Raw genomic sequence first — 19,586 nt, 5'->3', positions numbered from 1 at the left:
ATGAATTATTCTGTACACCTGTTGAGTGTCTGAAATGTGCAGTATCTTTACTGAAGGATACAACTTATCATTGGTGGAATACCATAACTACAGTGGTACTGAGAGAGAATGTTACATGGGAATTCTTCCAGGCTGAATTCAGAAAGAAATATGTTAGTTAGAGATTCATGGATCAAAAAAAGAAAGAATTTCTAGAGCTCAAGCAAGGAAATATGAATGTATCTGAGTATGAACGAGAATTTGTTTAGTTGAGCAAATATGCTCGAGAATGAGTTCTAACAGAGGCTGAGATGTGTAAACATTTTGAAAAGGGTTTAAATAAAGACATCAAATTGTTAATTGGAATTCTCGAAATAAGGGAATTTATGGTGTTAGCCAGTCGAGCACACAAAACTGAGGAATTGAGTAAAGAAAAGAGACGAATTGAAAAAGAGGCTCGGGTTTCTAGAAAAAGAACTATGAGTAAGTCACAGTCATTTGCTTCTAAGAAATTAAAGAAGTATTATGCTCGTATTACCACCTCTACGGGATATTCTGGAAGAGAGCGAGGCTCTCAGCGTTCTTAACTCAAGGTCTTCATCTCCATCTGTGACCAGTGTGGGTAGTTTTGGTAATCCCAAATCGAAATGTAAACATTGTAACAAATTTAATTTTGGAGAATGTCAGTCTAGAAGTGGAGCTTTTTTCGGATGTGGTTCACTTGACCATTTTCTTAGAGATGTCCCGAAAGAGTTGAAAAAGAAATAGAACTAGCTCCACATCTTAGTAATCCTATTTCGATATGTAGACCACCCCGTCACCTTGGCAATATTAGTGGTAGTTGAGGTACTACCAGGGATACAACAGTTAGATCTGAGACACGAGTACCTGCAAGAACATATGCTATTCGTGTTAGAGAAGATGCCTCTACACCAGACGTCATTATTGGCACATTTTCTCTACTTGATACTGATATTACGGCATTGATTGATCCTGGTTCCACACATTCATACATATGCACGAACGTAGTGTTTGTTAAAAATTTACCTGTTAGATTCATTGAATTTGTGGTTAAAGTTTCAAACCCCTGGGCTAGTGTGTTATGGTGGATAAAGTCTGTAAAAACTGTCAATTGATGGTAAAAGGTTATTGCATTTCAACTAACTTGATGTTATTACCATTTGATGAATTTGATGTGATCTTGGGGATGGATTGGTTAACCCAATATGATGCAGTGGTGAACTGTAAATAGAAATATATTGTATTAAAATGTGAGAGTAGTGAATTACTTCATGTCGAATCTGATAAACTAGATGGATTACCTAATGTGATTTCAGCAATATCAGCACAGAAATTTGTTAGAAAAAGGGTATGACGCTTATCTTGCATATGTGTTGGATATTAAAGTATCTGAGTGTAACACCCTCTATCCGTGTCTGACGCCGAGACAGGGTACGAGGCATTACCGGACTTAAACACAGACAATCATGCAAACCGGATCATAAAATTTCATTCATATTTTAAAACATTCAATCACATGCACATAGTCCCTTATTTGGGTTTACGAAGACCAAAACATACTTTAGAAAGGGTTTGGGACTAAATCAAGAACTTTGGAAAGCTCTGGGAAAAAACTTAGAAATTTTTCCCATGAAACAGGGTCATACACCCATGTGGACATAGGGGCACGCCCATGTGCCATCAACATGCCTGTGTCCTCAGGCCATGTAACTCTCTGTTTATGACGCTAGGAAATAAATCGAACTACACGGTCAAGCCACACACCGGTGCGTTAGGCCGTGTCATCCACATGGCTGAGACACACGGCCGTGTCTCTGCCCGTGTGGCCAACACTTAAGCTATTTTCAAGCCTTTTATTGCCCTTAATCTCTTTCATACTTAAACATATCATAAACACTTGTTATAACATCATTTCAATGGTTAATCATTCTTTAATAAAACCCAATTAAAGCATTTGAATGTTGTCATACATGTGTTTTTCAATTTCTCATGTTACACCAAGTTAGACATTCCAATTCAAGTTCAATAGCCTTATCATATTGATAACCACTTTTACCAATTAACCACAATATTTTAGCCAACTCAGGTAATGTTTGGTTGGGTGTAATAGGAATAAATTACAGCCGATTCAATGGGCCCACCACCAAACCAACGTTTGGTTGCCGGTAATGGCTATTACATGCTGAATGGAATTAGCTTCTATTACAGTACGACCCGTAATAGCAATTCAAGGGCTTGGGGTTTGATTAGCTATTCAAAGGCACAGGTAATAACATTTTTCCCTATTTTGGACCAAAATATCCTGTCTCTCATCTTTATCTTCGTCGTTTTCACTTTCACACTTCAGACAATTTCTTTGTAAACATTTTTCCCAAAGTAAACCCTATAGAAATTGGATCCTTAATCGATGACAAATCAAGCTTCATTCACTATCTTCATCTTCCTTCCTTTGAACCTCCTTATTTACGGTAAGTGATGGCCTTTGATTCCTTTTTTTTCCTCTGATTTTGTTAGTTAAAGTTCTTTTTTGGTCTCACTTTGATCCTTCTCGGTTTTTTCATTAGATCCTCATAATTTTTGTGTTCCTTTTTCTGGGTTTCTAGAATTTGATTTGGTTGCTGAATTGTTTTGGGTTTTAATGAATCAAAAGCTTCAGTAAATTATTTTAAAGTGTTCTTAGTTTGTTTGTGTGAATTATGTAAAAGTTTCATGCTTAATTTTTTTTTAATTTTTGTTTCATGATTTAAGTGGTTGTGCTATGGTGTTACTCCTTTCTAGCTGCTGTTGTATTTGCTGCCTTGAAGCTCGCCAGTCGCCACTGTCGTCTCCAACTGCCGCTATCAGCGTCGAGTTCAGGTGAGGCTATGCTGCCCTTTTTTTACCAACTTTTTGTTTGTTTGTTTGTTTGTGTAGCTTGGGTTGTAAAATGTTAACAAATGCTCTTTCTTTCATTCTTCTTGTTTTTCTTCCTTCACACCATTCTCCCACCATCGTCAGCTTTCTTATTGAGGTCACATTCCATCGAATACCCTAACCAATCAAGATCCCATGGCTACACCATTACCAATTCCACCTAAACTCGCTTACAGCTGAAAGCTCTGACCTTTACTGCTTCGCTTGCCATGTTTACTTCTTTTCTCATTTTCCTCTTATTATTCCTATCTCCCGATTTTTCTTTAAATTTGTGCTTCATACTGAGCTTTTTATATGATCTCTCATAAAAGGGTTAAGTATTACATTTGCTCAATCTATTCTGAGTATCTATGGATGCTACTTGCGTCTGTATGAATGTAAAAACAAAATGGAATTCGATTTTGTTTTGTTATGTTTGGAGTAAGAAATGTTAACTTTGTTCATTTTCTGATTCTTTTGCTTTTTTATGTGTTGTTAATTATTTTGGAGTTGCAGAATTCTCACCGTAAATAAGTGCAAAAGTCTGTAATAGAAATTTGATAAATATGTATTGTTCACTTTTCACAATCTTCCTAACTGCTCATATGCTTTAGTGAGCTACAATAACAGAAAATTAACTAAAATAATTGTTCCCCCTAAAACTACAGCTAGAGCTTCGTGATGTTGACAGTGGAAACAAAGTAAGTTTACGCTTCGGCCCTGAGGAGCCTATTGAAAGTATACATCTTAACTTGTTGAATTGTTTACCCAGTTTGCTTAAGTTTAAGTATTTGTGGGCTATGGTTATGGTATTGCATTGAGCTTGAACATCAAATATGACTTAAGATTCTGCTACAAGATCAATGAGTTATATTCCTTTTATATTGTTTTACAGGCCTGAGACATTTGACCAACTGCAAGTACTATTGGACTTATCGGCAAGTCTGCTGCTTACCTAAAAGGTTGAAAAAATTAAGACTGGACTTGTTATGCACTTGGTCTGCTGGAAGTAATTTTAATTCTCCTTTTATAACTTTTACCTCTGTTTTCTGTTATGGAGTTGACACTTCTATTACTACAGTCACTAATTATCCTTGCACTCGTCTTCATCATTATTAAGATCTTGTTATGCCATTAAAACTTGAATGTGATCTATATTGCATTAAGCTTGAACATTAGATATGACTTATGGTATTGCAGTTTTTGTTGGACGAGTTTTTCTAAAGTGCCATTGAATATTAATCCCCAATACAAAGTAAAAGTGTTTGTTTGGCCCTGTTGTAGTGTTCATTTTGCCTTTGGTTTTTTACCAAGTTTATTTTTATTTGACTTTTTTAGTTGGAACCATTATGTGTTAAATGTGTAGTGGTATATTATTTCCAACCCTGATTTATTATTTCCTTTTTAATTAATTTAATACAATACAAAAATTTTAATTGCCTCTAAATCCCCGCCCCTTACCAAAAAATAAACAATATTTACTTTTTAATAATGCATATTATCACCTACTTTTATAATAAAAAAAACTATAATGATTTATATAATCACATTATGCAATATCATAATATCACGTTAGGTTTAAATTTAAGAAAAATTGTCAAATTTCAGTACTAATGTTAAAAAAAAAATTTAGAGATTAAATTAAAAAACATATAATATAATATAATATAAGGAGGTAAATGTTAACACCTAATCTAAGTTGTTTTGCAAAAAAATAAAAATAAAAGATTGAACAAATCAATCTAGATGCTTGATAAATTATTTACTTTTACATAAGAAAATGTAATTTTAAACAGACTTATTCTATTTATTGATTTTTCTCTATAAATTTACTTCAACTTACCTCATCAACCATTCAAATGAGTCATAAAATAGGATGTTTTAAAAAAATGGATATTTTTTTGTAGGATAAAAACATAAAACAAGTGCATTGTAGGATAAAGTAATGAATTTATTTTGTATTTTTTAAAGATTCTTAATATGTATTGTTCATTTTTCTTAATATGTATTTTTTTTAAAGATTCTAAATAGACCCTTATATGTAGTTGTAATTTCTATTTTGTGTTTTGTAAATATTCTTAATATGTATTGTTCATTTTTCTTTTGACAGTTTGTTATTGCTTCCTCTTCTTATTTGGCTTGTTTGATTGCTTTCTCCACCTAGAGTTGAGCATCTTATATTCACTGAATCACTGTAAGTTCTTTGGCAATTAAATTCTTTAATTTTGTTTTACTGTTATTGAAATTAGTATTGGAGAAATGTGACCCTTTTACTACGATTTGAAGATATGTAGTACTTTAATATTTTGCAGTAATGGCTCATCTGCCTTTAATAGTACAAAGTGAGAGGCGTAAAAGAATTGATCTTACTATTACAATGTGGTTGCAAATGTGTACAGTTGCGAGTTGGTTCTTAGTTGCATTGGGTGCCATCCATAGCCTACATACTTATAGACCAAATATTAGATCCTATATTTTAGATTTTTATGCAAAACGAGATTATGTGAAAAGACTTGTATATGCTAGTGACGAGACCTGTATTGAACAAGTTAGGATGAATAGAATTACCTTTTTTAAACTATGTGAGATGTTACAAACTTTAGGGGGATTGAGGTCGTCAAGGAACATGCTTGTTGATGAGCAAGTGGCAATGTTTTTACATATTATTTCTCATCACTTTAAAAATCGAGTTATCAAGCATCACTTTAATATGTCTGGGGAAACTGTTAGCAGATCATTTCACAATGTTTTAAATGCTATCATACGCTTACAAAATATGTTATTTAAAAAGGCAAAGCCAATTACACCTAATTCTACAGGCCCAAGGTGGAAATGGTTCTAGGTATTAGAGTGAGTTCTATATATAGCTCGTACATAATTTAGTCCATTTAGATTTAAATATAGTATCCTAACACGAGGTTTTATACATGTGATGTAGAATTACTTAGGTGCTTTAGATGGAACCCACATCAAGATTTGGGTTCCAACAGTTGATAAACCTAGATATCGAATGCTAAAAGGTGACATAGCAACAAATATGTTAGGTGTTTGTACACTTGATATGCAATTTGTTTATGTTCTTCCTGGTTGGGAAGGTTTTGTTGCTGATGGACGAGTTCTACGAGATGCCATTAGTAGGAGACATGGACTAAAAGTTCCTCATGGTAAAGCGAAAATTTAGAGGAATTTGAATTAATTTTCAAGATCATACTTTTTTGGGAAATTAACCATGACAAATAGTTTCTTTTTATAGGTTGTTATTATCTAGTTGATGCTGGATACACAAATTGTGAGGGATTTCTTGCGCCTTTTAGAGGACAAAGATATCATTTGAATGAGTGGCGTCAGGGTTACCAACCAAGTACTCTGGAAGAAGTTTTCAATATGAAACATGCTTCAGCACGTAATATTATTGAAAGATGTTTTGGATTATTAAAACTTAGATGGGGAAAACTTAGGAGTCCATCATTCTATCCTGTGAGGGTGCATAATAGAATCATTATTACATGTTGCTTGCTCCATAATTTTATTCGAACCTATATGTGACAGCCCAAAATTGACCCTAGACGGGAAGTGGTTTCGGGACCACTAAACCGAGTCATAAAAATAATTAACCGTCATAATTGATGCTCATTATATGTACATGTGCATGTGTGAAAATTTCGTGTTTGAATTTTGTTAATTGTAAGTGAATTTTATCAAATAGGACTTATGTGAGAAAATTTTGAAATGTGCTAGGCAAATGCAAAGTGGCCTATTAATGCATATTGTGAAAATGATGGGTTTGCATGTCAATTTACCCAAATTAAGGCATAGTGGCTGGCCATGCTATGAGTGGAAACATGTCACAAACATGTTATGTTAGTGAGGTATGTTAGGAAAAATAAAATAAGGAGTATGGGTAATAAAGAAATGGAAACAAAAAAAAAATGTGTGGTTGTTTCCCCCCATTGCCGTGAGTTAAAGAAAAGAAAAGAAAAAATTTTGTTCATCCTTTTTCATCTTCTTTTGGCCGAAAATTCTAAGGAAAGAGGAAGGAGTTCTTGCTTCATGTTTGGTTTGGAAGAGGATTAGGAGGAGGTTTGGCCATACTTGTATCTAGATCAAGGTATGTTTGAGGTTGTGCCATGAGATTCATGCATGTTTTTAGTTGCTAGCTTGAGTTTTAATTAGCCCATGGTTCAAATCTTTGCTATGTCATGGGGATGATATTCGGCCTAGGTGGATTTTGTGTTAATACCATTGCATGCTAAATATGAAGCTTGTTAATGATGCATGTAATGGTGGATTGATGATTCTTGAATCTTCTTTTTAGCATTTTTGAGTGAGCACATATGTGCATTGGTTGCTAGATGGAGAAGAATCGGCTAGCAAGTTGTGTGCTAAGGTCGAATATAATTTTTGTATATTAATGAGTAATGCATGTGTTAAATTGATGGAAAGGGAGAGGATGCTTTACTAGTGTATATATGTGTGTATTAGCCAAGTTTTGAACTTGAAACAAAATGGTGTTTAGTCAATACAAGTAACCATACTTGTAGAATGTATTAAGTGTTGCAATCGGCCCCAACATAGACATGTATGTTCGGCCACATGAATAAGTACATAAGCTATGTGTATGTTCGGCCATAGGTAGCCTATTGATGGCTTTAGCTTGACTTAGAAAATTCGGCTAAGGGGAAATATTAGCTAGTATGTTGAATTCGATTCGTGATTTCGTACACATGTGACTCTAATGTCTAATGTATATATGGGCTAAGTACCTTGAGCTTCTCTTTTGATGTTCGAATGAATTGTATTCAATGGCTTGATATGATTAAAAATGCGTATGACCATTGTGTATTTGAGCTAAAAGGGTGGCCATATGACCTATCAAACTCCTTGTCATATTCGGCCATAAGCTAGCAAAATGAGACTTTAATGAGTTAAATTTGTTTGAATTAGCTCAAGAGCTTAGAGGACCCCAGTTGGATAAGGGAAAGGAAAAAGTGGTCGAGTAGCCATGGAATCGTTCGACAACATCCGAGGTAAGTTCTTGAGTAAAAGAGCTTAAATTATGATTTGATTAGATCATGTTTTAAGCAAATCAAAATCATGCTCCTTGTGTGTGGCTATTGAGCCGAAATTGCAAGAATGATAAGTGTCTTGTGTTTGAGTTTTGCTAACGAAAACGAAATACGAATGTGCCATGATTTATTGTTAAATGTGCATGGTTATTTGAATGATGTCCGGGCTAAGTCCCGAAGGCTTTGTGCTAAGTGACCATATCCGGACTAAGATCCGAAGGCATTTGTGCGAGTTACTAAATCCGGGTTAAGTCCCGAAGGCATTTGTGCGAGTTACTAAATCCGGGTTAAGTCCCGAAGGCATTTGTGCGAGTTACTATAACTGGGCTATGTCCCGAAGGCATTTGAACGAGTAGCTATATCCGGTTAAATTCCGAAGGTACGTGATTTGGGAATGAATGATCTTGCTGTAAAAATTTCAGTTAATACGCTTGAAACATCCCAACATTGAGGTATGTTTCGTATGTGCTTTGAATTAGTTGAGCCCTTACAAATAAGTATTCGCTCAGTTGATAAATGAGCTATCGGCCTTTGGCTAAGTTGATCTTTGTATATGAATAAAAGGGTTGGTAATGTGAAGTAAGTATGATATTGAAAAATTGTGCATATGAAATTATCCGTTTAGCTACATGAATGCTATACTTTTGTTATGCTGGAATCCCTTGCTCAAAACTTACTAAGCATAAATTGCTTACTCCGTCTCCTTGATTCTCTTTTTATAGATTTTGGTTCTCCAGCTATCGGACTCGGGATTTTGAAGTCGAAGTCGCCCACACTATCAAAGCCCTCCCTTTTTGGTACAATTTTGGTTGAACTTCGAAATGGCATGTATAGGACTACCCTTTTTGTTGGGGTCATGGACCCTTTGGACTTGTATAATTTTGGATAGCCATGCGAAATGGCTTATATATGTTTGAGTATAATGTTATAATCATTTGGTATGGATATGGTTATTGAGAGGTGTGGATATGCTTAACAAGGATTGGCCATGGGAATGGTTAATCACTATCATAATTTGTGCTATTTATGCTAAAAGGGTTAGTTGAATCATGGAAACTATGAAATAGGTAAAGTCTACCTTAAAGGCAGATGCTGACAGCATCAGTGATGTAGATTTGGAAAATCACTAAAATAGTAGGAAGGGAATTAAATAGTGAATAAATTATGTAAACGAACCTTGATGAATCTATTTTCATAGGAAAGTAACGAAACGATCATATGGACAGTATGTTAAGAGATATTCAGGTTCTCGTAAGACAGGGCCAGAACGGTTTCTGGATTCCCTGTTTCGACTTTGGAAATTCATTATAAATTAACCAGAGAGAGTTAGGAGTCATGACATATATGTATAGATTCCTCTTTGAGTCTAGTTTCTATAGAAACAAACGACATCAGTATTGAAGCCCTGTACAGGGAGATATCCAAGTCGTAATGCGCAAAGGTCAGTGTAGTCGATCCCTGTAACATGGGATACTTTGACTAAGAAACTGTACTAATTGGCCCAACCAAAAATTCTAGAAAAAAATATGTAGATGGGCATATGAGTCTAGTTTCAGGAAAATTTACGGAACTGGATTCCGAGTTTCTGAACTCAAGATATGATTTTTAAAGCGACTAGTATGCAGATTGGCAATGTCTGGGAAATTTGTTTATAAGTGGTTAAAGTCTGTTAACACCTCGTGTTCGACTTCGGTGACAGTCTCGGGTTCGGGGTGTTACATTTGATTGGTATTAGAGCTACGGTTTAGTCGATTTTAGGACTACCGTAATGCCTTGGGTCGAGCTATACATGCCATTTTATGTGATTATTTGATAGTGTGGTGATTTCTGACAATTGTAAATGTGTTTATTTATAGTAATGGATCCCGATCCCGACCGAGTGGTAGCTGATGATCTTGAGAGTGTAGCGCCTGCTCCCGCACAAGGGACAGCGCCGGCGGACTCTCAACCTAATGCTAGTAACCCGAATGATGAAGCTAGACAAGCTTTCTATAGCGTGATGAATGATTGGTTCAACCAATACATTCGAACTAATACGGCTGTTCCACAACCTCCATTCCCGACTAATACCACCCCCGCACCTACAATACCTCCGGAAACTGACCAAATAAGGTCAAATAAGCCCCTAGTTGATAGAATCCGAAACCATGGGGCTACTGAATTTAAAGCTACGGATAGTGACGATGCCGAGCAAGTTGAATTTTGGTTGGAAAACACTATCCGGGTACTCGATGAGCTATCTTGTACACCCGATGAATGCCTAAAGTGTACTATCTCCTTGCTACGCGATTTTGCCTACTATTGGTGGAGTACTCTGACTTCTGTTGTGCCCCGAGAGCAAGTAACTTGGGAGTTTTTCCAAACTGAGTTTCGGAAAAAGTATATCAGTCAGAGATTTGTTGATAAAAAACGGAAGGAATTTCTTGAGCTTAAGCAAGGTTCTATGTCAGTTACTGATTACGAGCGAAAATTTGTTAGACTTAGTAGGTACGCTCGGGAATGTGTTTCGTTTGAGGCTATCATGTGTAAACGCTTCGAGGATGGGCTGAATGAAGATATAAAAATGTTCGTGGGCATTCTTGAAATACGAGAGTTCGTAGTACTTGTCGAGTGAGCTTGTAAAGCCGAAGAGCTTAGAAAAGAAAAACAAAAAGTTGATGTGGGAACTGGAGAGTTTCGTAAAATATCCTCGGGAAAGTCTCTTCAACAGGCATCGAAGAAATTTCGAGATGATGTGGGCCGGTCTAGAGGCACTTCGGGCCTTTTTAGATGAGATCGTGATCGACCCCCTGTGGGTACACGAGGCACTTCGGTCGCCAGTGTTGGGAATGAACGTCGAGATAGAACGAAATGTCGATATTGCGGTAAAGGGCATTCGGGGAGTTGTAGATTTCCTGACCGCTCCTGTTACAAGTGCGGATCAGTTGACCACTTCATTAAAGATTGTCCGAGGTTGTCTGAACAGAATGTAAATCAGAGTGGGAAACCGGGTGCTACCACTGCTCGAGGTAGACCATCTGGAAATACGGGCAATGCTAGTGGTGGTCAGAGAGGATCTAGAGATGCTACGACCAGATCCGAGGCTCGTGCGCCTGCTAGAGCTTATGCTATACGTGCCCGCGAGGATGCTTCTTCGCCTGATGTTATTACCGGTACTTTTACTCTCTTTGATACTAATGTAATTGCTTTGATTGACCCCTGTTCTACTCATTCTTACATATGTGAAACCTTAGCATCCAGTAAGACTTTACCTATTGAGTCTATTGAGTTCGTAATTCGGGTGTCAAATCCCTTGGGTCGTTACGTGCTTGTCGACAAAGTGTGTAAGAAATGTCCCCTAGTAATTCGAGGTTCCTGTTTTCCGGCAGACTTGATGCTTTTGCCGTTTGATGAATTTGATGTTATTCTTGGTTTGGATTGGTTGACCGCGCATGATGCGGTTGTGAATTGCAAAAGCAAGACTATTGATTTGAGGTGCGCAAATAACGAGATGATCTGAGTTGAGTCTACGGACTTAAAGGGGTTGTCAGCTGTAATATCCTCAATGTTGGCCCAGAAATATGTAAGAAAAGGGTGCGAAGCATACCTTGCGTATGTACTTGATGGCAAAGAATTAGAAAAGAAACCCGAATCTGTGCCGATGGTTTGTGAATACCCGGATGTTTTCCTGAAGAATTACCAGGTTTACCACCTGTTCGGGAGATAGAGTTTGGTATTGAGCTTGTACCTGGGACTACGCCGATTTCGATAGCTCCGTATCGCATGGCACCAACCGAGTTAAAAGAGTTGAAAGCTCAGTTGCAAGAATTGACGGATAGAGGTTTTGCTCGACCAAGTTTCTCACCTTGGGGTGCACCAGTATTGTTCGTGAAAAAGAAGGACGAAACCATGAGGTTGTGCATTGACTATCGTCAACTGAATAAAGTGACGATAAAGAATAAATATCCGTTACCGCGTATTGATGATTTGTTTGATCAACTAAAAGGAGCCTCAGTGTTCTCAAAAATAGATTTGAGATCGGGCTATTATCAGTTGCGAATTCGAGATTCGGACATACCCAAAACTGCCTTCAGAACGAGATATGGTCACTACGAATTCTTAGTGATGCCGTTTGGGCTCACTAATGCCCCTGCGGTATTTATGGATTTGATGAATCGGATCTTCAGACCATATTTGGATCGGTTCGTAGTTGTGTTCATTGATGACATCTTGGTCTATTCAAGAGATGAGACCGAACATGCTGAGCACCTGAGACTAGTGTTGCAAATTTTGCGGGATAAGCAGTTATATGCTAAGTTCAGTAAGTGTGAGTTCTGGTTAAGAGAGGTTAGCTTCTTGGGTCATGTGGTATCCGCATCGGGTATTCGAGTTGACCCGAACAAAATTTCAGCCATACTTAACTGGATACCTCCGAGAAATATTACTGAGGTTCGGAGCTTTTTGGGACTCGCCGGTTATTACCGACGATTTGTCAAAGGTTTCTTGATGATAGCCACACCAATGACGAAGCTACTTCAAAAGGATGTTAAGTTCGAATGGACGGAGAAATGTCAGAAAAGTTTCGATCAACTGAGAACTTATTTGACTGAAGCTCCAATTTTAGTGCAACCCGAATCAGGCAAAGAGTTTGTCATTTATAGTGACGCATCCCTACTTGGGTTGGGTTGCGTATTGATGCAAGAAGGTCGAGTGGTGGCCTATGCGTCAAGACAATTAAAGCCACATGAGAAAAATTATCCGACCCATGATCTTGAACTAGCTGCCATCGTATTTGCTTTAAAAATATGGCGACATTACTTATTTGGTGAAAAGTGCCATGTATTTTCGGATCACAAAAGTCTCAAATATTTGATGACTCAAAGAGACTTAAATCTGCGACAAAGACGTTGGCTTGAGTTGTTGAAAGATTACGAGCTTGTCATTGATTACCACCCGGGAAAGGCTAATGTGGTTGCGGACGCCTTAAGCCAGAAATCATTGTTTGCTTTACGAGCGATGAATGTGCACTTATCTGTTCTACCCGACAATGTGTTAGTAGCTGAATTAAAAGCCAAACCATTATTGATTCATCAAATTCGTGAAGCCCAGAAAGTTGATGATGAATTGGTTGCAAAACGGGCTGAGTGTGTTCCGAACAAGGAATCGGAGTTTCAAATTGATGATGATGATTGTTTGAGGTTCAAAAGTCGTTTGTGTGTTCCAAGGAATTCGGAACTCATTTCGATGATTCTGAACGAAGCCCATTGTAGCCGAATGTCAATTCACCCGGGGAGTACGAAAATGTACAACGATTTGAAACGTCGGTTTTGGTGGCATGGTATGAAATGAGACATCTCCGACTTTGTTTCGAGATGTTTAATATGTCAACAAGTGAAAGCAGAACATCAAGTGCCTTCAGGATTACTTCAGCCGATCATGATACCCGAGTGGAAATGGGATCGAGTCACAATGGACTTTGTGTCCGGACTGCCATTGTCAGCAAGTAAGAAAGATGCGATTTGGGTTGTTGTCGATAGACTGACTAAGTCGGCTCACTTTATCCCCGTGCGTACGGATTTTTCATTGGATAAACTAGCTGAATTGTACGTTTCTCAAATTGTGAGATTACACGGGGTACCTATTTCTATCGTGTCGGATAGAGATCCGAGATTCACCTCACGATTTTGGAGGAAATTGCAAGAAGCTTTGGGTACCAAGCTGCATTTTAGCACTGCTTTTCACCCCCAAACCGATGGTCAATCTGAGCGGATAATTCAGATACTTGAGGATATGTTGAGATGTTGCATCCTCGAGTTCAGTAGTTCATGGGAACGGTATTTACCTTTGATTGAATTCGCTTACAACAATAGTTTTCAATCAAGTATTAAGATGGCACCTTACGAGGCTTTGTACGGTCGTAAATGCCGTACACCATTGTTTTGGACCGAGCTCGGTGAAAGTAAAATTTTCGGAGTTGATTTGATTAAAGATGCCGAACAGAAAGTAAAGGTAATCCGTGAAAGTCTGAAGGCAGCCACAGATCGTCAAAAATCGTATGCGGATTTGAAACGAAAAGACATTGAATATCAGGTGGGAGATGAAGTGTTTCTTAAAGTTTCGCCTTGGAAAAAGGTACTCAGATTTGGCCGTAAGGGCAAGTTGAGCCCGAGATTCATTGGGCCGTACGAAATCTCCGAACGAGTTGGTCTGGTTGCGTATAGATTGATTTTGCCCCCTGAACTTGAAAAGATTCACGATGTCTTTCATGTTTCGATGCTTCGACATTATAGATCCGATCCGTCACATGTGATTAATCCCTCAGAAGTTGAAATTCAATCTGACTTGAGTTATGAAGAAGAACCGATTCGTATCCTAGCTCGTGAAGTGAAAGAGTTGCGAAACAAAAGGGTTCCGTTAGTTAAGGTGTTATGGCTCAAACACGGGATCGAGGAAGCTACTTGGGAAACCGAGAGCTCGATGAAAGAACGATACCCAAACCTATTTACCGGTAAGATTTTCGGGGACGAAAATTTCTTAAGTGGGGGAGAGTTGTGACAGCCCAAAATTGACCCTAGTCGGGAAGTAGTTTCGGGACCACTAAACCGAGTCATAAAAATAATTAACCGTCATAATTGATGCTCATTATATGTACATGTGCATATGTGAAAATTTCGTGTTTGAATTTTGTTAATTGTAAGTGAATTTTATCAAATAGGACTTATGTGAGAAAATTTTGAAATGTGCTAGGCAAATGCAAAGTGGCCTATTAATGCATATTGTGAAAATGATGGGTTTGCATGTCAATTTACCCAAATTAAGGCATAGTGGCCGGCCATGCTATGAGTGGAAACATGTCACAAACATGTTATGTTAGTGAGGTATGTTAGGAAAAATAAAATAAGGAGTATGGGTAATAAAGAAATGGAAACAAAAAAAAATGTGTGGTTGTTTTCCCCCCATTGCCGTGAGTTAAAGAAAAGAAAAGAAAAAAATTTGTTCATCCTTTTTCATCTTCTTTTGGCCGAAAATTCTAAGGAAGGAGGAAGGAGTTCTTGCTTCATGTTTGGTTTGGAAGAGGATTAGGAGGAGGTTTGGCCATACTTGTATCTAGATCAAGGTATGTTTGAGGTTGTGCCATGAGATTCATGCATGTTTTTAGTTGCTAGCTTGAGTTCTAATTAGCCCATGGTTCAAATCTTTGTTATGTCATGGGGATGATATTCAGCCTAGGTGGATTTTGTGTTAATGCCATTGCATGCTAAATATGAAGCTTGTTAATGATGCATGTGATGGTGGATTGATGATTCTTGAATCTTCTTTTTAGTATTTTGAGTGAGCACATATGTGCATTGGTTGCTAGATGGAGAAGAATCGGCTAGCAAGTTGTGTGCTAAGGCCGAATATAATTTTTGTATATTAATGAGTAATGCATGTGTTAAATTGATGGAAAGGGAGAGGATGCTTTACTAGTGTATATATGTGTGTATTAGCCAAGTTTTGAACTTGAAACAAAATGGTGTTTAGTCAATACAAGTAACCATACTTGTAGAATGTATTAAGTGTTGCAATCGGCCCCAACATAGACATGTATGTTCGGCCACATGAATAAGTACATAAGCTATGTGTATGTTCGGCCATAGGTAGCCTATTGATGGCTTTAGCTTGACTTAGAAAATTCGGCTAAGGGGAAATATTAGCTAGTATGTTGAATTCGATTCGTGATTTCGTACACATGTGACTCTAATGTCTAATGTATATATGGGCTAAGTACCTTGAGCTTCTCTTTTGATGTTCGAATGAATTGTATTAAATTGCTTGATGTGATTAAAAATGCCTATGACCATTGTGTATTTGAGCTAAAAGGGTGGCCATATGACCTATCAAACTCCTTGTCATATTCGGCCATAAGCTAGCAAAATGAGACTTTAATGAGTTAAATTTGTTTGAATTAACTCAAGAGCTTAGAGGACCCCAGTTGGATAAGGGAAAGGAAAAGTGGTCGAGTAGCCATCGGAATCGTTCGACAACATCTGAGGTAAGTTCTTGAGTAAAAGAGCTTAAATTATGATTTGATTAGATCATGTTTTAAGCAAATCAAAATCATGCTCCTTGTGTGTGGCTATTGAGCCGAAATTGCAAGAATGATAAGTGTCTTGTGTTTGAGTTTTGCTAACGAAAACGAAATACGAATGTGCCATGATTTATTGTTAAATGTGCATGGTTATTTGAATGATGTCCGGGCTAAGTCCCGAAGGCTTTGTGCTAAGTGACCACATCCGGACTAAGATCCGAAGGCATTTGTGCGAGTTACTAAATCCGGGTTAAGTCCCGAAGGCATTTGTGCGAGTTACTAAATCCGGGTTAAGTCCCGAAGGCATTTGTGCGAGTTACTATAACCGGGCTATGTCCCGAAGGCATTTGAACGAGTAGCTATATCCGGTTAAATTCCGAAGGTACGTGATTTGGGAATGAATGATCTTGCTGTAAAAATTTCAGTTAATACGCTTGAAACATCCCAACATTGAGGTATGTTTCGTATGTGCTTTGAATTAGTTGAGCCCTTACAAATAAGTATTCGCTCAGTTGATAAATGAGCTACCGGCCTTTGGCTAAGTTGATCTTTGTGTATGAATAAAAGGGTTGGTAATGTGAAGTAAGTATGATATTGAAAAATTGTGCATATGAAATTATCCGTTTAGCTACATGAATGCTATACTTTTGTTGTGCTGGAATCCCTTGCTCAAAACTTACTAAGCATAAATTGCTTACTCCATCTCCTTGATTCTCTGTTTTATAGATTTTGGTTCTCCAGCTATCGGACTCGGGATTTTGAAGTCGAAGTCGCCCACACTATCAAAGCCCCCCTTTTTGGTACAATTTTGGTTGAACTTCGAAATGGCATGTATAGGACTACCCTTTTTGTTGGGGGTCATGGACCCTTTGGACTTGTATAATTTTGGATAGCCATGCGAAAATGGCTTATATATGTTTGAGTATAATGTTATAATCATTTGGTATGGATATGGTTATTGAGAGGTGTGGATATGCTTAACAAGGATTGGCCATGGGAATGGTTAATCACTATCATAATTTGTGCTATTTATGCTAAAAGGGTTAGTTGAATCATGGAAACTATGAAATAGGTAAAGTCTACCTTAAAGGCAGATGCTGACAGCATCAGTGATGTATATTTGAAAAATCACTAAAAATAGTAGGAAGGGAATTAAATAGTGAATAAATTATGTAAACGAACCTTGATGAATCTATTTTCATAGGAAAGTAACGAAACGATCATATGGACAGTATGTTAAGAGATATTTAGGTTCTCGTAAGACAGGGCCAGAACGGTTTCTGGATTCCCTGTTTCGACTTTGGAAATTCATTATAAATTAACCAGAGATAATTAGGAGTCATGCCATATATGTATAGATTCCTCTTTGAGTCTAGTTTCTATAGAAACAAACGACATCAGTATTGAAGCCCTGTACAGGGAGATATCCAAGTCGTAATGCACAAAGGTCAGTGTAGTCGATCCCTGTAACATGGGAGACTTTGACTAATAAACTGTACTAATTGGCCCAACCAAAAATTCTAGAAAAAAATATGTAGATGGGCATATGAGTCTAGTTTCAGGGAAAATTTACGGAACTGGATTCCGAGTTTCTGAACTCAAGATATGATTTTTAAAGCGACTAGTACCCAGATTGGCAGTGTCTGGGAAATTTGTTTATAAGTGGTTAAAGTCTGTTAACACCTCGTGTTCGACTCCGGTGACGGTCTCGGGTTCGGGGTGTTACACTATATGAGTCTTGATCCTATTGAAGCGGAGTTTGGAGAAGGATTACCTAGTAATGTGATAGATGATGATGAACCGAATATTGTAAATATTCATCCATCGGATGCATGGGCTAGTTGGAGGATAGAATTAGCGAACCAAATGTTCGATGAATGGAAAGCATCTAGAAATTAGTTAGGTTTAGGGTAAAAATAGTAAATGTTAAGTTGTTTATGTTATTTCATGTATCTAGTTTATGAAACTTTGGTGGTGTTTGAATTGTTTTTTTGTATTGTCTAGACTTGTAGAATGATAATTTATTTTCTTTTGATTCATCATGTGTTATAATTTTATAAAGTGTTGACCTTTTGATGCACAATATTGAACTTAATTTTGATTTGCGTTTTTTCTTAAGATAGTTATGTCAGGTTTTTCACAATCAAGTATTTCTTCCCAAAGTTCTCGAGGAACCAAAAGGAAATAGGTTCCAGAAGAATATGCTACGTTGGTTGCTTGTATGGTTGACTTGCACAATTCTGGAACCTTTAATTCAGATACGAGATTCAAAGCCGGCTATTTAAATGAATTAGAAAAAATGTTAGAAAAAGTTTTACCCCATGCTATGTTGAAGGCTAAACCTAATATTGAATCGAGGATTAGGACATTGAAAAGGGATTGGTCAATCGTTTATGACATGCTTAGTGGAAAAAACAATAGCGGCTTTGGTTGGGATGAGCATAGGCAGCTTGTTGTTGCTTAAGATGCAGTGTGGAACTCATATATGAATGTAAGAATTATTTCAAGTCTTTATTATCTTAGTTTGATCAAACTTATATCTAATATAAATTCCTCATTTTTATAGAGTCATAAAAAAGCTGCTCAATTCAGACATCGGAGTTTCCCTTATTATGACCAACTTACTGCCATCTACGTAAAAGGTCAAGCCACTGGGAAAGATGCTTAAATAGCCGCTGATATTATTGAAAAAATAGATGTTGAGGATGTAACTGCTACAAATACTAATGAAGAAAGAAACGATTTCCATGGATGCAAAGCTGATGTTTCTTTGGATGGCGTGGATCTTTCAGCTACACAATCGTAACCAGTTAGAAATCAAGGTGATTCTACATCTTCAAAGAAGAAAAAAAAGATTTCTGATACAAGTGACTCTTTTACTTCATTTAATGATGCTGCCACTTTATTGACGAAAAATATACGGACTGTTGGCCTTGAAATCAGTAAGAGTATTGCCTCTGAAGGGCTAATTCAACAAAAGTCAGAAATGACCATTCAAGAAAGTGCTCTGAAATTATATCCAACATTATGTGAAGTAGAAGGTTTAACTGAGGATGACTGCTACCGAGCATTGAGTAAAATTCCAGATCATCCAATGCAAATGCTCATTTTCTTTAGTTTACCTTCTGCTGTGCGGTTGGAATGGTTCAGAAGATTTCTTACTGACCATTAAAAATCATGGTTGTGTTGATTATATTTTGGTATCTTTTTGTGTTTGTAATATTTGGATGGTATAATGACATGATAGAATGTCATTATAATGTTGTAACTTTTTGATGTTGTAAAATTTTAAAACATATGGATTATGACATATAAACTAATGAAATTATGTAACTTTTTGTTAATATATGAATATTATGCTTGGATGTGAAATATAATTCTCAAGTTATTTATTACTTCTAATATTTAATTATTTTTTATTGTAGAATAATTAAACTATTTGTTTCAATAATGATATTTTAGCACATTAAATATGTATTACAGTTTAAAAATAATAAAGTAGATTATATATATTTTTATAGTATTATATATTTTGATTTTTTAATTCATATAATAATAATTATATAAAGAATGTTATT

At 36.8% G+C, this 19,586-nt stretch overlaps 1 protein-coding gene across 18 annotated transcripts; it reads left to right on the top strand.

The window, feature by feature from the left end:
• Positions 1 to 2,210: 2,210 nt before the first annotated feature.
• On the top strand, positions 2,211 to 19,274 carry LOC107897734 (uncharacterized). 18 transcript variants are annotated; one of them, XR_005903581.1, is made up of 6 exons: positions 2,211 to 2,468; positions 2,749 to 2,856; positions 3,788 to 3,901; positions 5,003 to 5,086; positions 5,205 to 6,056; positions 6,146 to 6,545. XR_005903581.1 is itself a non-coding variant. In XM_041079260.1 (5 exons), exons 1-5 carry the CDS (start codon positions 2,408 to 2,410, stop codon positions 5,732 to 5,734), a joined length of 897 nt encoding a protein of 298 aa, XP_040935194.1. In that variant the 5' UTR covers positions 2,211 to 2,407; the 3' UTR covers positions 5,735 to 6,546. The 18 variants fall into 18 exon arrangements, 8 of the variants coding, with proteins under 8 accessions (XP_040935194.1, XP_040935197.1, XP_040935196.1 ...); XR_005903584.1 differs by lacking the exons at positions 5,205 to 6,056; positions 6,146 to 6,545 and adding exons at positions 3,561 to 3,593; positions 7,837 to 9,011 and having other exon boundaries at positions 2,212 to 2,468; positions 2,779 to 2,856; positions 3,788 to 3,854; XR_005903589.1 differs by lacking the exons at positions 5,205 to 6,056; positions 6,146 to 6,545 and adding exons at positions 3,561 to 3,593; positions 8,681 to 8,977 and having other exon boundaries at positions 2,212 to 2,468; positions 2,779 to 2,856; positions 3,788 to 3,854.
• Positions 19,275 to 19,586: the final 312 nt, after the last annotated feature.

This window comes from Gossypium hirsutum, chromosome A10 (genome assembly GCF_007990345.1).
Source record: "Gossypium hirsutum isolate 1008001.06 chromosome A10, Gossypium_hirsutum_v2.1, whole genome shotgun sequence".
Classification (NCBI taxonomy): domain Eukaryota; kingdom Viridiplantae; phylum Streptophyta; class Magnoliopsida; order Malvales; family Malvaceae; genus Gossypium; species Gossypium hirsutum.
Note: the sequence above shows the minus strand (reverse complement) of the source record. Positions and strands in the feature narration are given on the sequence as shown.